Source organism: Pristiophorus japonicus, chromosome 4 (genome assembly GCF_044704955.1).
Source record: "Pristiophorus japonicus isolate sPriJap1 chromosome 4, sPriJap1.hap1, whole genome shotgun sequence".
NCBI classification, from domain to species: domain Eukaryota; kingdom Metazoa; phylum Chordata; class Chondrichthyes; family Pristiophoridae; genus Pristiophorus; species Pristiophorus japonicus.
In genome coordinates this window covers 54,845,588-54,868,536 of record NC_091980.1, presented here as the reverse complement: position 1 = coordinate 54,868,536, position 22,949 = coordinate 54,845,588, and the positions used below count along the sequence as shown (strand labels likewise).

General features: G+C 44.9%; 1 protein-coding gene across 3 annotated transcripts in view; it reads right to left on the bottom strand.

Annotated features, from left to right (window-relative positions):
- Positions 1-22,949, bottom strand: part of LOC139262909 (transcription factor 7-like 2) — a 198,187-nt gene that overhangs the window by 36,387 nt on the left and 138,851 nt on the right. For all 3 annotated transcript variants that reach the window (XM_070878190.1, XM_070878192.1, XM_070878191.1), the window contains exons 4-5: positions 13,489-13,621; positions 1,798-1,888 (exon numbers count right to left, since the gene is read on the bottom strand). In XM_070878190.1, the coding sequence (XP_070734291.1) occupies positions 1,798-1,888; positions 13,489-13,621 (224 nt within the window). The remainder of the gene's footprint in view (positions 1-1,797; positions 1,889-13,488; positions 13,622-22,949) is intronic.

Sequence of the window (22,949 nt, the reverse complement as noted above, 5' to 3'; positions counted from 1 at the left end):
TTGGAGTAAGTTTTCACTGACGAAACTTTGAAAACAGGCGTAAGTGGCCGGACACGCCCCCTTTTGAGAAAAAAATTCTGTTCCAAAGTGGAACTATTCTAACTGACTAGAACGGGAGCAAACTAAATGACGAGAATTCCGATTTCTAAGATACTCCGTTCTACACCAGTTGCTCCTAAAAATCAGGAGCAAATCATGTGGAAACTTGGGGCCTATATGTATATCTTTTTTTGGGGGGGGGGAGAGGAGGGGTTCTCTAGTTAAGATTTATTTTTACAAAGGGCATTTCCGGGTGTTAGGACATAAAACACCTGCAGTTTCTCTCACGTGGTGAGTTAATGAAACCAGTCATGCTGTCCAGAGCAGGCGTCAATTGAGGCCAGGTGCCTTTCTACAAAGTGTGGTCCTGTCATCCAACATGCCATTATTGTACAATCTCCTAGCAGCCATTAATAGATCAGCGTAGGCAGAAGTCAGGGAGCATGTATGTGGTACAAGAAGGAAGAGAGCACGAGGCAAGGGAGAAAAAAAATATCATTTAAAAAAGTTTTTCCATCCCATTCTCTCAAAAATATTATTGATTTTACTGAAAATAGATAATACATAGAATAATGATAGCAAACTCAGATAATCCAAAGTACTGGATTTTATAACTCGCACAGATGCAAGAAATCTCTGAGTTTCCTTCTTCAGATAACAGATTGCTTATTGTGCATGTGTTGTACAGTTATAAATTGATGAATTAGTGATGCAGCTGAGTCAGCACGGCATTGAATATAATGAAAGAAAATTACAGCAACAGCAATAAAATGCCCATCTTTATGTAAATGGAAATGTTAAATTTAAATTAAGGAATGAAAAACAATGTTATTGATAACTGATTGGCATGAATTACACAAAAAATGTTTGGAATGAAGATACTGCTGCAATAACTTTAGACAGCCAGCCAAGTATACTCTGTTGCCTGGAGGCAGGTGGAACAAAGCAAAGGCTAATTCTGGTGTCAAACAGATGCTTACTGACACCATTATATAATCCATGTACCAACTTCACTTGGAAGCAGAGGTTTTGCCAGATGCACTATGGAATTGAGTTCTTGCCAGATTCACTTCAAGATACTATTTGCACCGCTACCTTCTTAAATTGAAATTTAAAGAAGGAAAACTTGGACAAAACTTATATACTTTTGGAATTAATTATTCCAGTAGTCTTGTGGATTTTACTGGGCATCTCCATGTATAACAATTTAATGGGACCATGGTTAATAGAGAATATAATCACTCTCTGAACTAAGTTACCTTCCCCCAAAGGCACATTAACATACACAGTTTCAACCAACAGATTATCGCCGAGTTCAAAAGAAAACTGGAATATTAATGCTTTTTTTTATCAATGATGCCATTCTTGTTCCATATTATTGTGAGTGGTACTGTTATCATAATGGCTCTCTCTAAGTCCCAAATGAAATAAAATCCTTTCAGAACACAGCCACCTATGGATGTGAGGAAAGCCCAGTGCCCTAGTGTTATTCCACACTCGATCTTCTTCTGAATCCACAAGTAACAACCCTTTTCAAAGAACTGGATTAGTCTTTGGGTCAGCACTGAAGTCCAACAGAATCTAAAATGACAATCATCACTGAAAATTTCAGAGATTATTGAGGTCAGTAGGCACATAACTTTTTTTTGCTTTATTTTTGGAGCAGGTGGTGAAAACACAAAGACTGCCCGTCATCTTTGGTTCTCATATAACTCTGATGGAGGATTTTCAGATCAGATTTTGTGATGCATCACTTACCAGCCCATTGCAGGGGTGATCTGTCCTACACTACTAGGAGACAGAGAATAGAAAGCAGCGAGATCAGGACCTTGAGGGGACCTATGCAAACCTGTACAACATAAAAATGAACAGTTACAAACCTTTACCCATGTACATACATTTAAGAACTTACAATCTTCTGTACAAAAGTTAAGATTATGTTGCATATACAGTAACATCATTTTTCAGCTATAACATCAACTTGCATGCAACATGTACTTTTCCATGTCTCTGTAATGATTTTTTTCATGTAACATGGTAGAAATCAGTCTGGGCAATAAATTACTCCTTGGGTTTCATCTACATATTCTGGCACTGGTTACACCTACACAGGCAGTCACCTGACGGGAAAAGTCCATTTCGGGCCACCTGCTTCACCAGCGGCATCATGTACATTCCAGGAGGTTGGAGCGCACCATGGGAGGGTGGGGTGGTGGGATTGAATTGGCCGATCGTTAGGACTGTTGAGTTGGGGGGACAATTTCTGTTCCTCCTGGCGCCACAGAAAGATGTTTAAAAAAATGTATTAATCACACTTATCTTTAATCAGTGGCCACAGAGGTCATTGAAGACTCCTGGCAGGTGTCAGGCCTGCCATGCTCAGCGGTAACTAATTTTGTAGAGGGTCCTTCAATATGCATTAGGCCCTTCATTAACATATTAAAGGGGCCTAATGCCTATTGATGCCTAAAAAATGAACCCCATGAATTTTCAGTGGGATGAACGCTTGCGCAGATTGGGCGCAATCCATCCCACTGCTGAATTGGAATCATTTGCGCCCATTTTACACCCAGAAAATGGACACACGCATACCAATTTCTATTGAAAGATGTGCTCAGATATAAAGGCTAATTTCATAATCTCCTGCTCCCAGCATGAAGTGGTACTTGCAAGGAGTACGGGGACTATAATGCTGTAGCCCTATCTCTGACCAAAGTTTCCGTCGCGTGCAGCTTCTCTGCTAGGAGTATGGATCGTGGAGTTACAACTGGGTTTCTGGCAATGCTTCAGTGGGAAAATGGTGTTTGTTACTCTTTTAAAAAGTTGTGGTATATATTAAGGGCTAGTAGATTTCAATTTTCCCCCCCTTATTCAACTTTTATTTTACATTCCAAAATTTATTTTAAGAAATGCTATTTTTACAGGTAAATAAGGAAAACATCAAATTATATTAATTATCTATATTTTTAAAATCCATTAATTACTACACACAGTATATTGAGTGTTAATTGTGTCCCTAGTTTTGTTCACGTGATGCTGGTGTACAGTTCCACAACGGCTCTTCAGTACTTTATGCAAGGAAACAGTTTACATGTGTATGGATTTAGGCAGGAAATGTTGGCAGGTTTGATGACCGTGAAGAGGCATTGCAACTGACATGAATCATAACTACACTTGATAGCTGCACATATGTACTTTCCAGCAGGGGTCACTGTATAGTGATCCAATATGGAAACTGTGATTTCCTCCCCACCCCACCCAAATCAGGAATACTAAAGCTGATTATAGCACCCTTATCCTCATCCTAGCTGTATCAGCTAATACAGCACAGGCAAGAGATTGATTCTGGGACCTTCCTTCTCTGTATGATTCAGCCCAAATAACGGATATACCCATTGAGTTGGCAGGACAGCTCTAATACTGCTTAGTATTGATACATCCGTCTCAAAGTAATTGCCCTATGTACACTTCAAAATGCTTTGGACTGTTGGCTTGCTGCAGACGTTTTTAAATTAAAACACTCTGAAATGTTTATAAAGCACTCTGAATCCTCCATGTTCTCAAAGATTAGCGTGCGGAACACATTGTGGTTTTATTTTCAGTTGTTTGCAGTTCTTTGCTGTGGTTTTCTTGGAAGCCAATTGCGTCTTCTGGCATTGCACTCTTCATTTCTGAGCCATACAAGCAGGAACCACGCGAGGACATTAACCCATTCGGTTCTTTTATACTTAGCCCCTATTCCCCAAAATCTAACTATATTGTCTTCCTCCATTGAGAGGAGGGGGAGGCCGGAGACATGAAGTCCTTAGAGATTCTTTAATGAACACTGCCAGTGTTCCTTGGTCAACTTACAATGCAGGAAAGGTTCGCTAATTCTAATTAAGGATTCCACTAAAATATCACATTTTCATAAGCTGACTGACCTGTTGTGTATTTCCAGCATGTTTCCCCACAGCCACTCTCACTCTCTGTCTTCCTCCCTCCCAGATGACTGAGACTGATAACTCTTACCTAAATTGCAATCTTACGGTACGCTCATTTACTGAACCCTATAAGTTTTTTTCCATGTATGTTTCCAAATTTTTGAAGGTGCTGACCAATGTTCCCTATAATTTTTCTTTTGAGCGGAGCCCTTTAACTGGCTGCATAGCCCATTCAAATCTTTGCGCATGCGTGGTCATTCCCATTGAAAATCTGGTGAGCAGCCTGCACGGGACCTCCAAACCGCTGAGCGGGCACGTGGCCGTGCAGCTTAATGGGCACGCTGGTGGTGACTCATGAAGGTAGTTGGTTCTAGTGGCACTGACAGCTGTACATCCAACTGCCCATTCTTCATGTGTAATCCTAGACAGTGCTCAGCCATTCAGACATGGAGGCCGGTACAAGAGAGCATGTTCCTGTCCTCATTTGATATCTACATACACAATCTTTCCTAAAGGGTCACTGGATACTGACCAGGAGCAGAAACAAGAGCTCGCGGTCATTTTTCCCAAGGCGCACTGAGGATATTTGTAATGTCCCAATTGCTGCCCTGGGTGAGGTTGGCTAAATCAGCACAAACCATGGGTTGAACCTGGAACCTTCCTGGTCTGTATGACTCGTGAACCATAACGTGCATTTACCCACTGGGACATTGGGGACATCGATACACTTCTTTTTGTGTCACACAGCACAACCATGACACCAGGAAGCTCAGGGTAAAACACAAACTTCATAATGACTGATTCAAATATTAGACTGAAGAAAAGCAACTTGGTTGTGGGATAAATTTGTCTGATTCCCAGCACCAAGTAAGGATTCCAAAACAGGAATTGTTTTTGGAGGGAGAAGGGAGTACGAGGGGAGGACTGTGATTAGCAGCATCACTTGAATAGATCCTACCTTGGAATTGAGCCTAACACAACTGTGGACTTAGAAGGAATCATGTTAAGATTTATGACCAGCATCATTAGCATGGCTGATCGACGCAAAACCGAGCCTAATGAAAACCTATTCCACTCAATTGTTAGATTGTTCCATTAGCCAATTTCTCCCCACTCATTTTCTTCATGTTAAAAGTATTTTGAGAAAAAAATTTTTGCTTTCACTGACATAAATCATATCAAAGTGCATCATTGTGTTGAAAAGGCAGTCCAATGAAAATGATTTGTCAGACTTCCCCTTCTCAGAAATGATAGAATTCCCTGTAGAATTTCAGGGCCAGTGTTCATATTCATTTAGGACAGGATATATATAGGTAAGCTATATAGACTGGGAAACCTCTTTACATTTGTTCACGTGGATTCAAGTTCTGAACGTGTTGAACTTCTCCGGGGACTCCGCAAGTCCAGTGGAGAGCTGCGCACAATGGGTGGGGGAATCAGAGCTACAGTGTTGTAACCCTATCTCTGACCCACGCTCCCTTTGAAAATAGCTTCTCCTTTGGGAGCATGGCATCCCCCCAATATAATAACCCACTAGGCAACCCAATTTCCTTCCACATTTCCCCTTTTAATTTCAGTATATCCCGATGATGGAAGATTACCATGCATTTTTGCCTTCTTTATCATGCATGTAACTTATTCACAGAACACGTGATCTTACTTGTAAGAAACATCAACTATTGCATTTCTCAATGATAAGCTGCTGAATTTGATTGGGCCATCAGGAGTGGGCAGTAGTTCAAAGGCTATAGGGTAATCTAATTGGGGTGTTTAAAATGATAAAAGGATTTGTTACAGAGATGCTATTTCCTCTCAGAACAATCAAGCAGAGTCAGCATGGTTTTACTTGCATTGGAGGCTGTTCAGGGAAGGTTCACTAGGTTGAATCCGGAGATGAAGGGTATTACATATGTATACTATAGATATACTCTCTGTGTAGTTACTGTATAGTTTCATAAGATGGAGACTTGTTTACCGGAGGTACCATTAACAAGGTTCACACTATATACACAATGCTGGCACCACCAGAGGGTGCTACTGGTGGAGGTCCAGGGGTCACTTGTACACCACAGGTACCCAGGTATAAAAGGGAGTCCACCATGTGTATTAAATAGACTATGGTCACTACAGTTCAAGTATAATATCTGGCCTCATGAAGTCATTATCAGAGCATCTAAAGACATAACAAGGGGGTTGACTTATGAGGATAGGTTGAGTAGGTTGGGCCTATACACATTGGAGTTCAGAAAAATGAGAGGTGATTTTATTGAAACTTATAAGATAATGAGGGAGCTCGATAAGGTGGATGCAGAGAGGATATTTCCACTCATAGGGGAAACTAAAACTAGGGGACATAGTCTCAGAATAAGGGGCCGCCCATTTAAAACTGAGATGAGGAGAAATTTCTTCTCCCAAAGGTTTGTAAACCGATTGAATTCTCTGCCTGAGAGAGCTGTGGAGGCTGGATCACTGAATACATTTCAGGCGGAGATAGACAGATCTTTGAGCGATAAGGGAGTAAAAGGTTATGTGGAGTGGGCAACGAAGTGGAGCTGAGTCCATGATCAGATCAGCCATGATCTTATTAAATAGCGAAGCAGGCTTGAGGGGCCGTATGGCCTACTCCTGCTCCTATTTCTTATGTTCTTATGTTCTTAAATCATGTTTGACAAATTTGCTAGAGTTCTTGGGAGGATGTAACAAGCAGGGTGGATAAGGGGGAACCAGTGGATGTGGTATATTTGGATTTCCAGAAGGCATTCGATAAGGTGCCACATAAAAGGTTACTGCACAAGATAAAAGTTCACAGGGTTGGGGGTAATATATTAGCATGGATAGAGGTTTGGCTAACTAACAGAAAACAGAGAGTCGGGATAAATGGGTAATTTTCCGTTGGCAAACAGTGACTAGTGGGGTGCCGCAGGGATCGATGCTGGGTCCTCAACTATTTACAATCTATATTAATGACTTGGATGGGATACTGATGAAGCCACACATGGAGTGCTGCATACAGTGTTGGTCTCCATATTTAAGGAAGGATATACTTGAATTGGAGGCTGTTCAGAGAAGGTTCACTAGGTTGATTCCGGAGATGAAGGGGTTGACTTATGGAGATAGGTAGAGTAGGTTGGGTCTATACACTTTGGAGTTCAGAAGAATGAGAGGTGATCTTATCGAAACGTAGACGATAATTAGGAGGATGCAGAGAGGATATTTCCACTCATAGGGGAAACTAAAACGAGGGGACATAGTCTTAGAATAAGGGGCTGCCCATTTAAAACTGAGAATAGGAGGAATTTCTTCTCTCAGAGGGTTAGAAATCTAAGGAATTCTCTGCCCCAGAGAGCTGTGGAGGCTGGATCACTGAATATATTTAAGGCGGAGATAGACAGATTTTTGAGCGATAAGGGAGTAAAGGGTTATGGGAGCAGGCAGGGAGGTAGAGCAGAGTCCATGATCAGATCAACCACGATCTTATTGAATGGCGGAGCAGGCTCGAGGGGCCAAATGGCCTACTCCTGCTCCTATTTTTATGTTCTTATGTTCTTATGAAGGGACTGAGTGTAATGTAGCCAAGTTTGCTGATGATACAAAGATGGGTGGGAAAGCAAATTGTGAAGAGGACACACAAAATCTGCAAAGGGATATAGACAGGCTAAGTGAGTGGGCAAACATTTGGCAGATGGTGTGTAATGTGGCACAATGTGAGGTTATTTACTTCAGCAGAAAAAATAGAAAAGCAAATTATAATTTGAATGGAGAAAAATTGCAAAGTGCTGCAGTACAGAAGGACCTGGGGGTCCTTGTGCATGAAACACAAAAAGTTAGTATGCAGGTACAGCAAGTAATCAGGAAGGCAAATGGAATGTTGGCCTTTATTGCAAGGGGGATAGAGTATAAAAGCAGAGAAGCCCTGCTACAACTTTACAGGGTATTGGTGAGGCCACACCTGGAGTGCTGCGTACAGTTTTGGTCTCTGTATTTAAGGAAGGATATACTTGCATTGGAGGCTGTTCAGAGAAGGTTCACTAGGTTGATTCTGGAGATGAGGGGATTGATTTATGAAGATAGGTTGATAGGTTGGGCCTATACACTTTGGAGTTCAGAAGAATGAGAGGTGATCTTATCGAAACATATAAGATAATATATCTTGTCGAAACGTTTAAGATTATGAGGGGGCTTGACAAGGTAGATGCAGAGAGGATGTTTCCATTGATAGGGGAAACTAAAACTAGGAGACATGGTCTCAGAATAAGGGGCCGCCCATTTAATTCTGAGATAAGGAGGAATTTCTTCTCCCAGAGCTTTGTAAATCTATGGAATTCTCTGCCCCAGAGAGCTGTGGAGGCTGGGTCATTGAATATATTTAAGGCAGAGATAGACAGATTTTTGAGTGATAAGGGAATAAAGGGTTATGGGTAGCAGGCAGGGAAGTGGAGCTGAGTCCATGATCAGATCAGCCATGACCTTATTAAATGGCGGAGCAGGCTCGAGGGGCCAAATGGCCTACTCCTGCTCCTATTTCTTATGTTCTTAAAGGAGCACAATCTTGAAAATTAGAGCTAGGCTATTCAGGAGTGAAATCAGAACACACTTTTTCACACAAAGGGTAGTAGTGAAAATCTGGAATTCTTTCCCCCTGAAGGCTGTGGATGCCGGATCAGTTGAAATTTTCAAGACTGAGATCAACAGATTTTCATTAGGTAAGGGTATCAAGGGATATGGATTCTAACCTGGTAAATGGAGTTGATATGCAGATCAGCTATGATATCATTGAATGTCGGAACAGTCTCAAGGGGCTGAATGGCCTACTCCTGTTCCTTGTTCCTAAATAACTAATGTATACTGAGGACTGCAATCTAGAGCCTCCTATTCAGTGCGGTATTCCTCATACGTAGCAAATATTTTCCAGGATGTACATCCGTTAAATGGCAGATGATGATGGCAGGACCATTTCCAATCATTCTGTATCATTACAGGTGAAACATGGAAGCACAGCACATAACGGTACACCTCTCACCTCCTTCAACAGCTGCTGGCAGGGAAATAATCGTTTTCTTAACTTATGTTATGCTAAGTTATGTGTCCTCTCTTCTGAATTTTTATGCCATGTCTTCTGTGCAAAAGATGTTGAAAGGACAACATTTTCAGCACTGCTGTGTCAGTTAATGGCTATCCTTGCACCATTTGTTCTTTATCATAGGCAGAGCCATATACAATAAGACTGTTATCTGGTCTTGTTTTAAAATTTAAATGATATATAATCACTTAAACTTCCAATCTGTGTCTGAACATAAAACAGTTTTAGCATATTCAAATCCAACACAATATGGCTTCACTGCTCCACACCAGGATCCAGTTGTAGCACAAGGCCATCAGTCAGCTTTACTGACCTTTGAATACTAGTGCCTTTATGTATATGACTAATTTATTGCTACTTTTGTACAAGTTTAAGAAGTGTGCATGCAAGAATGTTTGACTCACAAGACAAATTTCCTGTATACGAGCAGCCAATATCAAACATAATGGTAAATGGAACCTTCTTCCACGATAAGATGGTTTTCAATAGTCTTAAGATGTGACATTTTTGAAAAAGTATTCCAAAAATGTCTTTGAAGTGCACACTGAGTTATCGCCCAAGATATTGTTTCAAAGTTTCAAGGTTGCTGTTTTTCTGTACACAGGCATATTCCAGTTATAAAACATAGGAACATGAGTCGGCCATTCAGCCCCTCGAGCCTGTTCCACCATTCAGTGAGATCATGGGTGATCTGTATCCTAACTCCATCCATTTAAGGGGAAACTTTGCCATTGTAATGTATCTTACAAGACAATCCTGGTAGGTACAGAGAAGCACATAGCGATGAGACCAGTGATGCGATTAATTTCCACCACATCACTAACTGCTTCTGACAGTCCACCCCCAGAGTTCCACTCAGGACGAGAATCAGGTGGGCGCAGGCTGACGTGGGCGGCAAATTGTCCTGACCTCAGCAGCGTAAGGTCTGGGCGATTTTAACTCCCCGGTGGAGGAAACGAAAGCTACAATGACTTGGTTGAAATAATAGTTGGATCCCGGTGATGTCATTGGAGCCCAATCTGCATATTAAAAGAAGGAATCCCCGCCCTCGCTGCCGGCTTCCAGCAGGTGACTTTCCCGCCTGCTCAGAAGAGCAGGTTAAAATGGAAGAAAGCTGGAAGGGAGCAGAACGTCAGTCATTAAGTCTACTGGGCAATTTTAAACCCCATGCCCAGGTTTCTGCAAAGTAGACAGGGTTAAAATCGTGCCATAGAAGTTTGATGTTAAATATGAACATCAAAATAATGAAGGAATGCAATGGGAAAGTCCCAATGCAGTGAATGTAGGATTGGGTGCAGAATGATTGTTCCCTCTGATACAAACTATGGCCACAACGTTCCAACTAAGTTTTCAGAGCAAACTCCAAGTTCTACCATAAACTAAATCTGACCACAAAGCTCCCAAACGTGATGACACAACTTCTTTAAGTAGCACAGACTCCAAAGCTCAGTCCCACGTTGACCTGACTTGACATTTAGATATTACTCACAGTGTAAAGATCACTTTGCCTTTTCACTGTCATTTCCGGTCAAATCCCTGATACAAGTATGCCACAAACACACATTTCGTTAATTCATTGACATGCTTTTAGCTTGCTTGGAAAGGAAAAGGTTAAACCACTGTATGACACCTAATGCTGGTTTCATGTATAAAATACTGGCATTTATTTTTGTCAAGGTTAATTTAGAAAAATCATTTTTGAACAAGTTCTTCCATGGCTCTCATTGAGTCTTTGTTTTAATTTTAATTGGTCCGTCCATCTGTGAGGCTCATCCTTGTTTTCAAGTCCCTCCATGGCCTCACCCCTCCCTATCTCTGTAATCCCCTGCAGCCCCATAACCCCTCGAGATATCTGCGCTCCTCTAATTCTGCCCTTTTGAGCATTCCTGATTATAATCGCTCAACCATTGGTGGCCATGCCTAGGCCCTAAGCTCTGGAATTCCCTGCCTATACCTCTCCACCTCTCAACCTCTCTTTCCTCCTTTAAGATGCTCCTTAAAACCTACCTCTTTGATCAAGCTTTTGGTCATCTGCCCGAATTTCTGCTTATGTGGCTCGGTGTCAAATGTTTTGTCTCTTGTGAATCGCCTTGGAACGTTTCACTACGTTAAAGGTGCTATATAAATACAACTTGTTGTTGTTGTAGTGAGCATTATAGGCTATTTAACCATGGGTCAGATGTTTTCCGCACCAAATTTCCTCACGTGTGCACATTCCAATAGGAATTACCAGATGACACCCTGGAAAATCTTTCTCCTTCCTCACCTGAGAACTTTGGGACCAATACAACGAACAACAACAACAATCACTTGTACCCTGACTGAGATCAGTTAACTCAGCAGTAGCCAGGGATGGAAGCCTCTGTTTTGTATGGCTCAGGAGCACATTACGCAATGCACTTGCTAATTACTCAAGGGACCTCTCTTCATTGACTTGTAAAGTGGCTGCATTGGGGATTTTTTAGCAAGGGTTGGGAAAAAGGGAGCTCAGTTCATGCAATATCTGGGACTATCCCTCCTGGAAGATGCTGACGGGCTAAGTATGCCCGCTCCAGTACATTGTTTCCTTCAGCGACAATTTAACTGATGTGTCTTTATTTTCTGTCCTCACTTGTGCTTCGATTTCTTGTTGGAAGCAGATCACTGACAAAATGGCTGGAATGGTTTGCAAAAACTTTTATAGGAACACAAAACTCCTTTAAAGCAGGCAGAATTTGGGGCAAAGGTTATAGGAGATGTAGCAGGAAGTTCTTTGCATACAGAGTTTTTATTTAAAGAAGTTTGCTTGAGTCAGAATAATTGGACAGCTCGTCCACTGCCCTCTTTGAATGAATGTGCTTCTATTCAGCGAAACTGAAGCAGACCACTGTCGAAGTTCAGTCCTTTCTTTTACTTGCAATTTATTGCCCATCTTTATTTTGTCACAACTGCTGCCTAAGTGTGTTAAGGTGTGTGTCTCTGACAGACTGCTGCCAATGCCATCTGTAGCCAGCTGCAACAAAATGCCAGGGGCTGTCCTGTAGTGACATTCATTTCCCTTTGCCAGGGAGGAAATCAAAATACACTCCGATTGGGAACTGAGTGGAGTGGATCAAAACTGCAATTGTCCGTACTCCATGGGCCCAATTTTCGCTAACCCCTTTTTTCGGCGTACTTGCGTCGACTTTGCGCGCTGGGAACGGCGCCGAGAAAAAGGGGCCCCATCCTGCCCGCTCTGCCAACTCTCCGGTGTCCCAGCATGGTGTAGCTAGTGAAGTGGGGGGCAGAACAACAGGCCACCGCAGAAAGTACTGCCGGCAGCTGCGCGCATGCGCAGTGAAGTCTGCGCGCATGCTCCTGCCCTCCCAGCGTATCCTGCGGGCTGTGAGCAGGACCCGATGCTCGTAGTTCCTATCCCCGGCCGAAGGGATGCCCCGATCTTCGCAGCACCCTATCCCCGGCCGAGTGGCCTCCCGCACCAGCCGGCCGGCCCGCTGAGTTCCTGGGCCAAGATAGGACTTCAGTTTTATTTTTTATTTATTGATGGTTGTACTTGAGAGTTTTGATTGGGGGGGGGTGAGGGGGGGGGGATGAGGAGGAGGAGGAGAGTTTTTTTTGGAGGGGGGAGAAAGTGTTTTTATGGGGGGGGGGGGGATCTTTAAAAAAAAATTTGATTCTGGCATAAAGGACTTCTATTTTTTTTTTGTTATTGATTGATTGCTTATTACTTTTTGTGCTTTGTTTAGTGCTTTGTAAGTCTTGGTGCTTTAAATGTACTAACCTGCGGTAATTTCTTAACTCCCCGCAAGGTTTTTCAGAGCTGGACACATACGCTGACCTAAGTCGATTTGGAGTAAGTTTTAGCTAGCCAGAGTGGCATAAATGGCCAAAACTGGCGTAAGTGTCTGGGAACGCCCCCTTTTGAAAAAAAAAACGGATCTAAAAAATATCGTACCTAACTGACTTACTCTGGAACAAATTTTGGGGGGAAAAGTGCATTTTTTAACTTACGCCAGAAAAAACAACTTACTCCAAAAAAATTGATGCAAGTCATGGCCAAAATTGTGCCCATAGGTTCTAAACTTTAGTGCTCTCATGTTCCGTGCCACTATAGCCCATCAGACCCACAATATACAGGTGGGTGGCAGCCTCTTAGTTTCATTTTAGAGCTGGGAGGTGGTGGTTTGAACTTGTGTATGTGTGTGTGTGCGCATACAATGTTATTTTGTAATTATTTTCCTAATTTTCTTACCTGGCTCCCTTGCAGCCCTCTGACTCTTGCCTTCCTCCTGCGTCCTCTATATGCTTGACAAAGATTACAAACTGCCTCTCTCCACTGAAGTGTGAGAATGGGAACTGAACCTGGCTCTCTTACTCTGAATGTTAAATATGCTGCCATTACATCACCAGCACCAACATCCTGCAAATCACTGACACAATGACAATCAGAATTGCTGATCCTGTTACCTGTTTTCTGGTTGATTTCAGCTGGAAGGTGCGGCGAGTGGGAGCTGGGGGCAAAGTGCTCATTGCTGTAGGAGATGAGAGGCGTGAGGGGATGGACTGCATGGGATGGCTGCACCACAGGAACCTTGTTTGACTGAAAGACAAAAAAAATGAAATGAGTTTAGAAATTCAGACACTTTTTGTTGGGGCTGAGAAGGTGAACACTATTTTGACATGATGCACCCAACATCTCAATGATTTGGGAACACAGTGATGCTCATTGCCATTACAGTCATTTACTTGGCACTAGCTTTTATTTTTAAACTTCTTCCTCCACTCTGCCTTGTGAAACACTCCCAGGTAACATGACATGGATTAGATGCAGTATAAAGTTCCTTCTACATCAAGATGCACTTAGACAAAGTAAGGTGGGAGGAGGCTCGTATGGAGCATAAACCGTCATAAAACTGTTTCTGTGATGTAAATCCTATGTAATACGCTGCCCCATAAAAATTCCTGTAATCATGGTAAAACCTCCTCTACTCTATCCTAATAGAATCCCTGAACCTGAAGTTCAGAAGTTTAGGATAAAGCAATGGATTGTGCTTGCTGAGGACTAATCTGAGAGTTTCCCAAACTTATTTCACACAGAACCCTCCTATCAGCATTGGCTTGATTCAAACTCAGAAGTGAAAGGGAACGTCTGAATGTTCCAATCCACTCAGTGAGTTTTAAGGTTCAGCCCAATTAAACCGCAAAATTTTAATAGCGGCTTACTCCAATTCTGATGTGAGGTGTGCTGTCACTTTTCATTTTTGGAGTAGGAAGCACATCATCGACTCCCTGTATGGATGGGCAATACAAACATAGAACATACTTTCAGTTGTCTATGTCACATGCTGACTAGAGTTCCACAAGGAAAGACATACTGAGGATGCAGTTAATGATGCACACCAACTTCTTTTAGCAACATACCCTGTGAATGCATTTGCGTTTATCAGTTACTTCATTTGTGTTTAATCATTTGTGTTTAATAGTTACTTAATGTGCGTTTAATAGTTAATGTATATTTGTTCCTGACAAAGGTGCTTTGCTGATTAAAGCGGAAGTTTTCTAACTATGTACATGTTGGTCCTAAAACCATATGTTTGCTTCAGCTGATTTCTCTCTATTTTTGAACTCAAATTCAGTAACAAATATAATCTGAAGATCAAAATGCCCAGTTAAGTCCAGTTTCCATTGCTCTCAGCATTTAAGAAACCAGGATCATGTCCTCTCTGCCACCTTCCAACAAAAAACAAGCCCAGTTTGTGACCATGTGTTCATAAGAACCCAAAGTCCATTTGTTGCGTTTTTCATTGCTCTCAAATGCAAGCTTATTCTGTTAAAGGTAGAGGGGTCGAAATTGGCCCCTTTTTTAAGAGCAGTTACTGCCGGCGGTCACGGGGCAGAATGAGTTAACCGCCCAGTTGGCGCGGACTCTCCCGACGATCGGGACATTGCCTTCTTGATATTTTGAGGCGGGGAAGTTATCCGCTCCGCTCCTGTGCGAATGGCAGTAGTGACACCATTAGAGCGCGCACCGCCTGGTCCCCGCCCGGAAGCGACATTGCCCTCTATTAATCGATTTGCCGCTTGTCGGTGCCCCCGACAGATTCACGTGGTGAGAACCTGCCAGTGGCTGGGCGTCGAGTCCGCCTGGGAAGGTCCCAGCAGATTGAAAAACTGCAAATGTAACGCCCCTATTTAAAAAGGAGGCCGACAAAGAGCAGGAAACTATAGACCAGTTAGCCTAACATCTGTGGTTGAGAAAATGTTGGAGTCTATTATTAAAGAAGCAACAGCAGGACATTTGGAAAAGCATAATTCGGTCAGGCAAATATAGCATGGATTTATGAAGGGGAAGTCAGTCATGTTTGACAAATTTTCTGGAATTCTTTGAGGATGTAATGAACAGGGTGGATAAAGGGGAACCAGTGGATGTGGTGTATTTGGACTTCCAGAAGGCATTTGACAAGGTGCCACATAAAAGGTTACTGCACAAGATAAAGGTTCACAGGGTTGAAGGTAATATATTAGCATGGATAGAGGATTGGCTAATGAACAGAAAACAGAGAATCGGGATAAATGGTTCATTCGCAGGTTGGCATTCAGTTAACTAGTGGGGTACCGCAGGGATCAGTGCTGGGACCCCAACTATTTACAATCTATATGAACGACTTGGAAGAAAGGACCGAGTGTAACGTAGCCAAGTTTTCTGACGATACAAAGATGGGAGGAAAAGCAATGTGTGAGGAGGATTCAGAAAAAAGACAGAGACAGGCTAAGTGAGTGGGCAAAAATTTGGCGGATAGAATATAATGGTGGAAAGTGTGAGGTCATGCACTTTGGCAGAAAAAAATCAAAGAGCAAGTTATTATTTAAATGGAGAAAGATTGCAAAGTGCTGCAGTACAGCGGGGCCTGGGGGTACTTGTGCATGAAAAGGTTAGTATGCAGGTACAGCAAGTGATCAGGAAGGCCAATGGAATCTTGGCCTTTATTGCAAGGGGGATAGAGTATAAAAGCAGAGAAGTCTTCCTACAGTTATACAGAGTATTGGTAAGGCCACACCTGGAATTCTGCATGCAGTTTTGATTTCCATATTTACGAAAAGATATACTTGCTTTGGAGGCAGTTCAGAGAAGGTTCACAAGGTTGATTCCAGAGATGAGAGGCTTGATGTATGAGGAAAGGTTGAGTAGGTTGGGCCTCTACTCATTGGAATTCAAAAGATTGAGAGGTGGTCTTATCGAAATGTGTAAAATTATGAGAGGGCTTGACAAGGTGGATGAAGAGAAAATATTTCCACTGATGGCGGAGACGAGAACTAGGGGGCATAATCTTAGAATAAGGGGCCGCTCATTTAAAACTGGGATGAGGAGAAATTTCTTCTTTCAGAGGGTTGTAAATCTGTGGAATTTGCTGCCTCCGAGAGCTGTGGAAGCTGGGACATTGAATAAATTTAAGACAGTGATAGACAGTTTCTTAACCGATAAGGGAATAAGAGGTTATGGGGAGCGGGCAGGGAAGTGGACCTGAGTCCATGATCGGATCAGCTAAGATCGTATAAAATGGCGGAGCAGGCTCGAGGGGCCGTATGGCCTACTCCTGCTCCTATTTCTTTTGTTCTTATGTCCTTAAAGGGGAGGGCACACCGCCCCGGCCGCCATTTTATTTTAATTGTTGGCTGACTCGGCAATCGGCCCAACAATGGCGGCCACGGGTACGGCCGGGCCACCAATGGGCAGCCCGGCACCCCCTCTTGGGTGCCGGCCCGTTGGCCTGGCCAAAGCCCTCCCTGGTGGCCCAGTGGGTACCAAGTAGGCCTCGCAGTATCCCTCCCCTTTAAGTGAAAGGGTGGGACGTTGCTAAGTTTCAGTGCGACGTGACACGTCCACGTTGCGCTGATGACACCCACCTGGCTTCTATCCCCCTCCCAATTCGCTTCCGCCCCTCTGCCGCCCCAGACACCACCCCAATAATTTTTCAAGAAAAGAGGGCAATTTCGCTCTATTCCCCGCCCCATTGATTGGGGCAGGAGGTCACCAAATAATTCTAATTATGTGCACCAAATGGGGCGGAAGGCAATTTCGGCACCTAGAGAGTCCAAAACTGCCCAGTGTGTTCCAAATGTCACCTCGCTCATGTTCTTTATTAGGTTACAATCTATTTAATAGAACTTTGGAATCTCCTAATTGGTTAAGACAGTGAGTAATTGAGGCAGATAAACGAAGAAAGTCCCAGGTTCAATCTTTGGTGAACATGGAGTCAGGGTGGTGGTAGGAGTGCCAAAGAATTTGGCCTCAGTGTCCTAGGTTAGGAAATCAGCCACGGTTTCTGTTCCCACTGGGAGTGTGTGCAACTGGATGTTGGGGCAAGGCAGGACAGGCCTCAGCTGGGGTGCCCACCATAGTTTAATATTTTCCAGACATTGCCTAGGTTGACACATGACGAAGTGCCATTTGGGTGAGATACGAGAGGTTGACCAATGCCTGTGTGGCTGTACCCCAGCAAGGAGTCAAGGAGGAAAGAAGAGGAGGGGAAAAAATACACAAAAAAAATACGTGCCCTTGAGATGCATTTTAATATGTGATTAACTTTGTTGACAACAGCTTCACATTGACTGGAAACGTTCAGTGGATGCTCAATAATCACAACCAAATCCTTTTCCTGTCCATCTTTGCTAATGGACCATCCTTTCACCGTATACACATTTCATGTTTCCTCTTCCCATTCACATAAACATTAATCTGCATCAAAATCCATCTGAGGCAATCTGCTTAATTGGTTCAGATCCCTTTAAATACTATCAATCTCTCCATACTCATTATCTGGTTACTTAGCTTTAATGTTATCAGCAACTTTTATAACATTCATTATTATTATACAAGAAATGCACTTCTCTATATCAGCACGACAGCAGGACATTCAGAACAGTTCTCTGCAAAACTTCACTGGTCACTGCCCCTGCCCCAGTCAGCCCTTTTTTCCCATTTAGCAATTTCTAGTGCTTTACTTTGCCAGTTTTCCATCCAGTTAGCTAATCTGCTGTTAATTCTACCAGCTCTATAATTAGCTGAGCCCATGATCTTTACCTTCCTGTTCTGAGGATAATGATGCATGCTGGAATATACTTCCACAGGGGGCCGACAGGCCTCTGGTACCTTGCCCAAATCACTGTTTTACATGTCTGAGCCGGGACAATGATTATGTGTGGGTGTTGGTGCTTTGAGGTCCAGTATCTCAGAATGGTTGGATGTGGGTTCACAGCCACAATCCCTTCGCATGTTGAGTTCCTGATCTCAGCAATGCTGCTGTGGGAAAATGTTGAGAGGAGATAACATGCTTGACCACAGAGAGGGAGAGAAGCAAAAAGCTGCTCAGATGGCTTTCAATGCGATTCTAACAGCTTATGCATGCGTGGAAAGATTTCAAAATGGGCTGTTATCACTAATCATTAAATCACTAACTGTATATCAAAACTCAATCATAATCATAATAAAGCCACTGTGGAGGGGGATATTTATATTCACCTTTCCTTTGGAGAGGATTTGAATGCAAGCCAAACTCTTGTTTGTTTGCAGTATTTCTTTCTCCTGCTGCAGGTTTTGTATCAAAGTCATTTTTTCTTCCCTTTCACATGAATGTAAATCTACTGCTTTGATCTATCATTTGGGAACAAACACTCAATGCATTGATACTGAATTTGCGAAAGTGATTTCAAGGAACAAGCATTTCAAGGGAGATCCTATAATCTTCAGTGTCACCACTGACAGGCTTCACAGAAAGTTATTGCCACACTGTTTGCAAACACACGACACAAAGACAGAAGGAGGTCAAAATCGGCAAGCCTTTCATGCTGCCATAAGTATCAGCATCGGCCTGCTGGGAGCCGGTGTCGCCAGCCCTGCAGGACTTTTCTGGGTTAGGGGAGGTTCCCTCATTTAAAGATTCCTGGCACGCATCCATGCCACTAGCAGCAATCTCAAATGCCCACCAGATGGGGAGGCCACCCACTCTGTTGGGGGAGTGCCAGGACCCCTGCCAAAAAACATGTCACAAAATTGACCTTTTATAAGCAAGCCGGAAAACTCGCCTTATAAAAAATCTGCTGGCTCCGACAACAGATTTTGTCCGGTCCAGGTAGGTGAATGGAATCGGAGGGAGAAGTGGGGGTTGGGGTTCTGGGAAAGGTTGTGGCGAGTCAGCATCATGAGGATTGATTTTTGGAGGAGCACTACTTCTGACCCCACAAAGATCACTTTTAAATCTGAATATTACCTGTTTTTTGGGTGGCCTCTGCAGTGGTCCCTTTAAGGATCGCTGGTAAGACCGCTCAACGGTTGGCACCACTGCAGGGCACACACTCCACCCATTGGTACCGAGAATGGAAAATGGGATCTTACAACAGGCATAGAGCTCCAACTTGAATAGGCACGGGCTCCTGCCTCCTTCAGATGGAAGAGCTGCTCTCCCCACCACTTGAAGGCTCATGGGGATTTGGGGATTTTCCTTCCCCAATTTTCATCTGCTGCCCGTCCCTTTTTCTAATTTAAATGGGGTGGGTAGCAGCTGAAATCTTCCCACGGTCCTGTTCGTGCTTCTTCTGGTTTTAATAAGACCAAACTGGAACAGAATTAAGCAGATGATTTGCAGGACATTGATATCAACCCCCATTTATGGAATCAAACTGTCAGCATATTATATTGCTGCTCACTCAGCTCTGATGCTTTCCTCTATCCATATTCCTTTTTGAAATGCCTTTCTTTATTTTGTTTTCCTGACTAATTTTTCCCCTCCTTGCTTCTCCTGCAGGTGTTGAGGTTGATGTTGGTCTTCGGCAATAGCAAATTGACAGCCTATTCATTTTACAACCTGCCCGATTATCTTTTCAATTGATGTCAGTGGAAAAGATAATCATTCGGGTGTAACATGGGCTGCCAATTTGCAATCGCCCGTTTTGGGCTACGGCCAAAGACCAATTTCACCCCTGTTGACCCCTAACTGTGCAGAGCTCCGTGAGCCCCCTTAGCACTCAGGTACATTACACAAATGTCTATTATTCATGTGTGAAGCTTGAAATCGGGAGAGGAGAGGGTGGTGGAAAAGGGGGTGAAATCAGACTAGATCTTCCTCCCCCTTCCCCAGCACGGAGCGTTGCAGCCACTCCACCCCCTACCCGAGCACGGAGCTTTGTGGCTACTCCTCCCCCTTCCCCAGCGGGGAGCTTTGTGGTCACTCCTCCCCCTTCCCCAGCGGGGAGCATTGTGGCCACTCCTCCCCCTTCCCCAGCGGGGAGCATTGCGGTCACTCCTCCCCCTTCCCCAGCGGGGAGCGTTGTGGTCACTCCTCCCCCTTCCCCAGCGGGGAGCGTTGTGGTCACTCCTCCTCCTTCCCCAGCACGGAGCGTTGTGATCACTCCTCCCCCTTCCCCAGCATGGAGCGTTGTGATCACTCCTCCCCCTTCCCCAGCACGGAGCGTTGTGATCACTTCTCCCCCTTCCCCAGCACGGAGCGTTGTGATCACTCCTCCCCCTTCCCCAGCGGGGAGCGTTGTGATCACTCCTCCCCCTTCCCCAGCACGGATCGTTGTGATCACTCCTCCCCCTTCCCCAGCACGGAGCGTTGTGATCACTTCTCCCCCTTCCCCAGCACGGAGCGTTGTGATCACTTCTCCCCCTTCCCCAGCACGGAGCGTTGTGATCACTCCTCCCCCTTCCCCAGCACGGAGCGTTGTGATCACTCCTCCCCCTTCCCCAGCACGGAGCATTGTGGTCACTCCTCCCCCTTCCCCAGCGGGGAGCATTGTGATCACTCCTCCTCCTTCCCCAGCACGGAGCGTTGTGATCACTCCTCCCCCTTCCCCAGCACGGAGCGTTGTGATCACTTCTCCCCCTTCCCCAGCACGGAGCGTTGTGATCACTCCTCCCCCTTCCCCAGCGGGGAGCGTTGTGATCACTCCTCCCCCTTCCCCAGCGGGGAGCGTTGTGATCACTCCTCCCCCTTCCCCAGCGGGGAGCGTTGTGATCACTTCTCCCCCTTCCCCAGCGGGGAGCATTGTGATCACTCCTCCCCCTTCCCCAGCGGGGAGCGTTGTGATCACTTCTCCCCCTTCCCCAGCGGGGAGCATTGTGATCACTTCTCCCCCTTCCCCAGCACGGAGCGTTGTGGCCACTCCTCCCCCTTCCCCAGCGGGGAGCGTTGTGATCACTCCTCCCCCTTCCCCAGCGGGGAGCATTGCGGTCACTCCTCCCCCTTCCCCAGCGGGGAGCGTTGTGATCACTCCTCCCCCTTCCCCAGCACGGAGCGTTGTGATCACTCCTCCCCCTTCCCCAGCACGGAGCATTGCGGTCACTCCTCCCCCTTCCCCAGCGGGGAGCATTGTGATCACTCCTCCCCCTTCCCCAGCACGGAGTGTTGTGGTCACTCCTCCCCCTTCCCCAGCGGGGAACATTGTGATCACTTCTCCCCCTTCCCCAGCACGGAGCGTTGTGATCACTTCTCCCCCTTCCCTAGCATGGAGCGTTGTGATCACTCCTCCCCCTTCCCCAGCACGGAGCGTTGTGATCACTCCTCCCCCTTCCCCAGCACGGAGCGTTGCAGCCACTCCTCCCCCTTCCCCAGCGGGGAGCGTTGTGATCACTTCTCCCCCTTCCCCAGCACGGAGCGTTGTGATCACTTCTCCCCCTTTCCCAGCACGGAGCGTTGTGGTCACTCCTCCCCCTTCCCCAGCACGGAGCGTTGTGATCACTCCTCCCCCTTCCCCAGCACGGAGCGTTGTGATCACTCCTCCCCCTTCCCCAGCACGGAGCGTTGTGATCACTCCTCCCCCTTCCCCAGCACGGAGCGTTGTGATCACTCCTCCCCCTTCCCCAGCACGGAGCGTTGTGATCACTCCTCCCCCTTCCCCAGCACGGAGCGTTGCAGCCACTCCTCCCCCTTCCCCAGCACGGAGCATTGTGATCACTCCTCCCCCTTCCCCAGCACGGAGCGTTGTGATCACTTCTCCTCCTTCCCCAGCACGGAGCGTTGTGATCACTTCTCCCCCTTCCCCAGCACGGAGCGTTGTGATCACTCCTCCTCCTTCCCCAGCACGGAGCGTTGTGATCACTCCTCCCCCTTCCCCAATGGGGACCATTGTGGTCACTCCTCCTCCTTCCCCAGTGGGGACCTGGTTACTCCTCCCCCTTCCCCCTTTCAGGAATGAGATAAATGACCAGATTATCTGTTTTAGTGGTGTTGGTTGAACGATAAATGTTGTCCAAGACACCGGAGAAATCCTTGCTCTTCATCGAATCTTTTATATCCATCTGAAGGCAGATGGGCCTTGGGTTTAACGAATTATCTGAAAGAACTTTAATAAAGTTACTGAGTGGATCACTCCTTTTTATTGTCTCTTCTGTTTTTTAATGACTCTCTCTGCTGGTTGTTCCTACAGGATGCATATTGCTGAATGGTGTCAGATGGATGACTTGCTCTCAGAGCTTCCATACTACCACTGCTCTGTAGTTGGTCACCAGAGGGTTCCCCGGGGACGACCCTGAGAAAGTTTCAAATTCCCTGCCCACTGGTGCAGGGGTGGTTAAAATTATTGGCAAACGATCTAGATGGGGATGAGGAGATTTTCTTTCACTCAGAGAGTTGTTGGGATCTGGAACGCTTGACCTGAAAAGATGCTGGAAGCTGATTCCATAAATAATTTTATAATGGAGTTAGACAGATACTTGAGGATGATAAACTTACAGGATTACAGGCAAAAAGTGTGAGTGTGGGTCTATGTGTGGCTTCACTTGCAAAGAGGCAGCACCGACATGACAGGCCGAAAGGCTGCTGTCTGTGCTGTAAGTTGCTATGATTTTATTTCTAGGATTTTATGAAACACCTAGCTCCTCACACTGCATCCTCCTTACAATGGAATGACTTGAAAGGTGTAACTCAGTG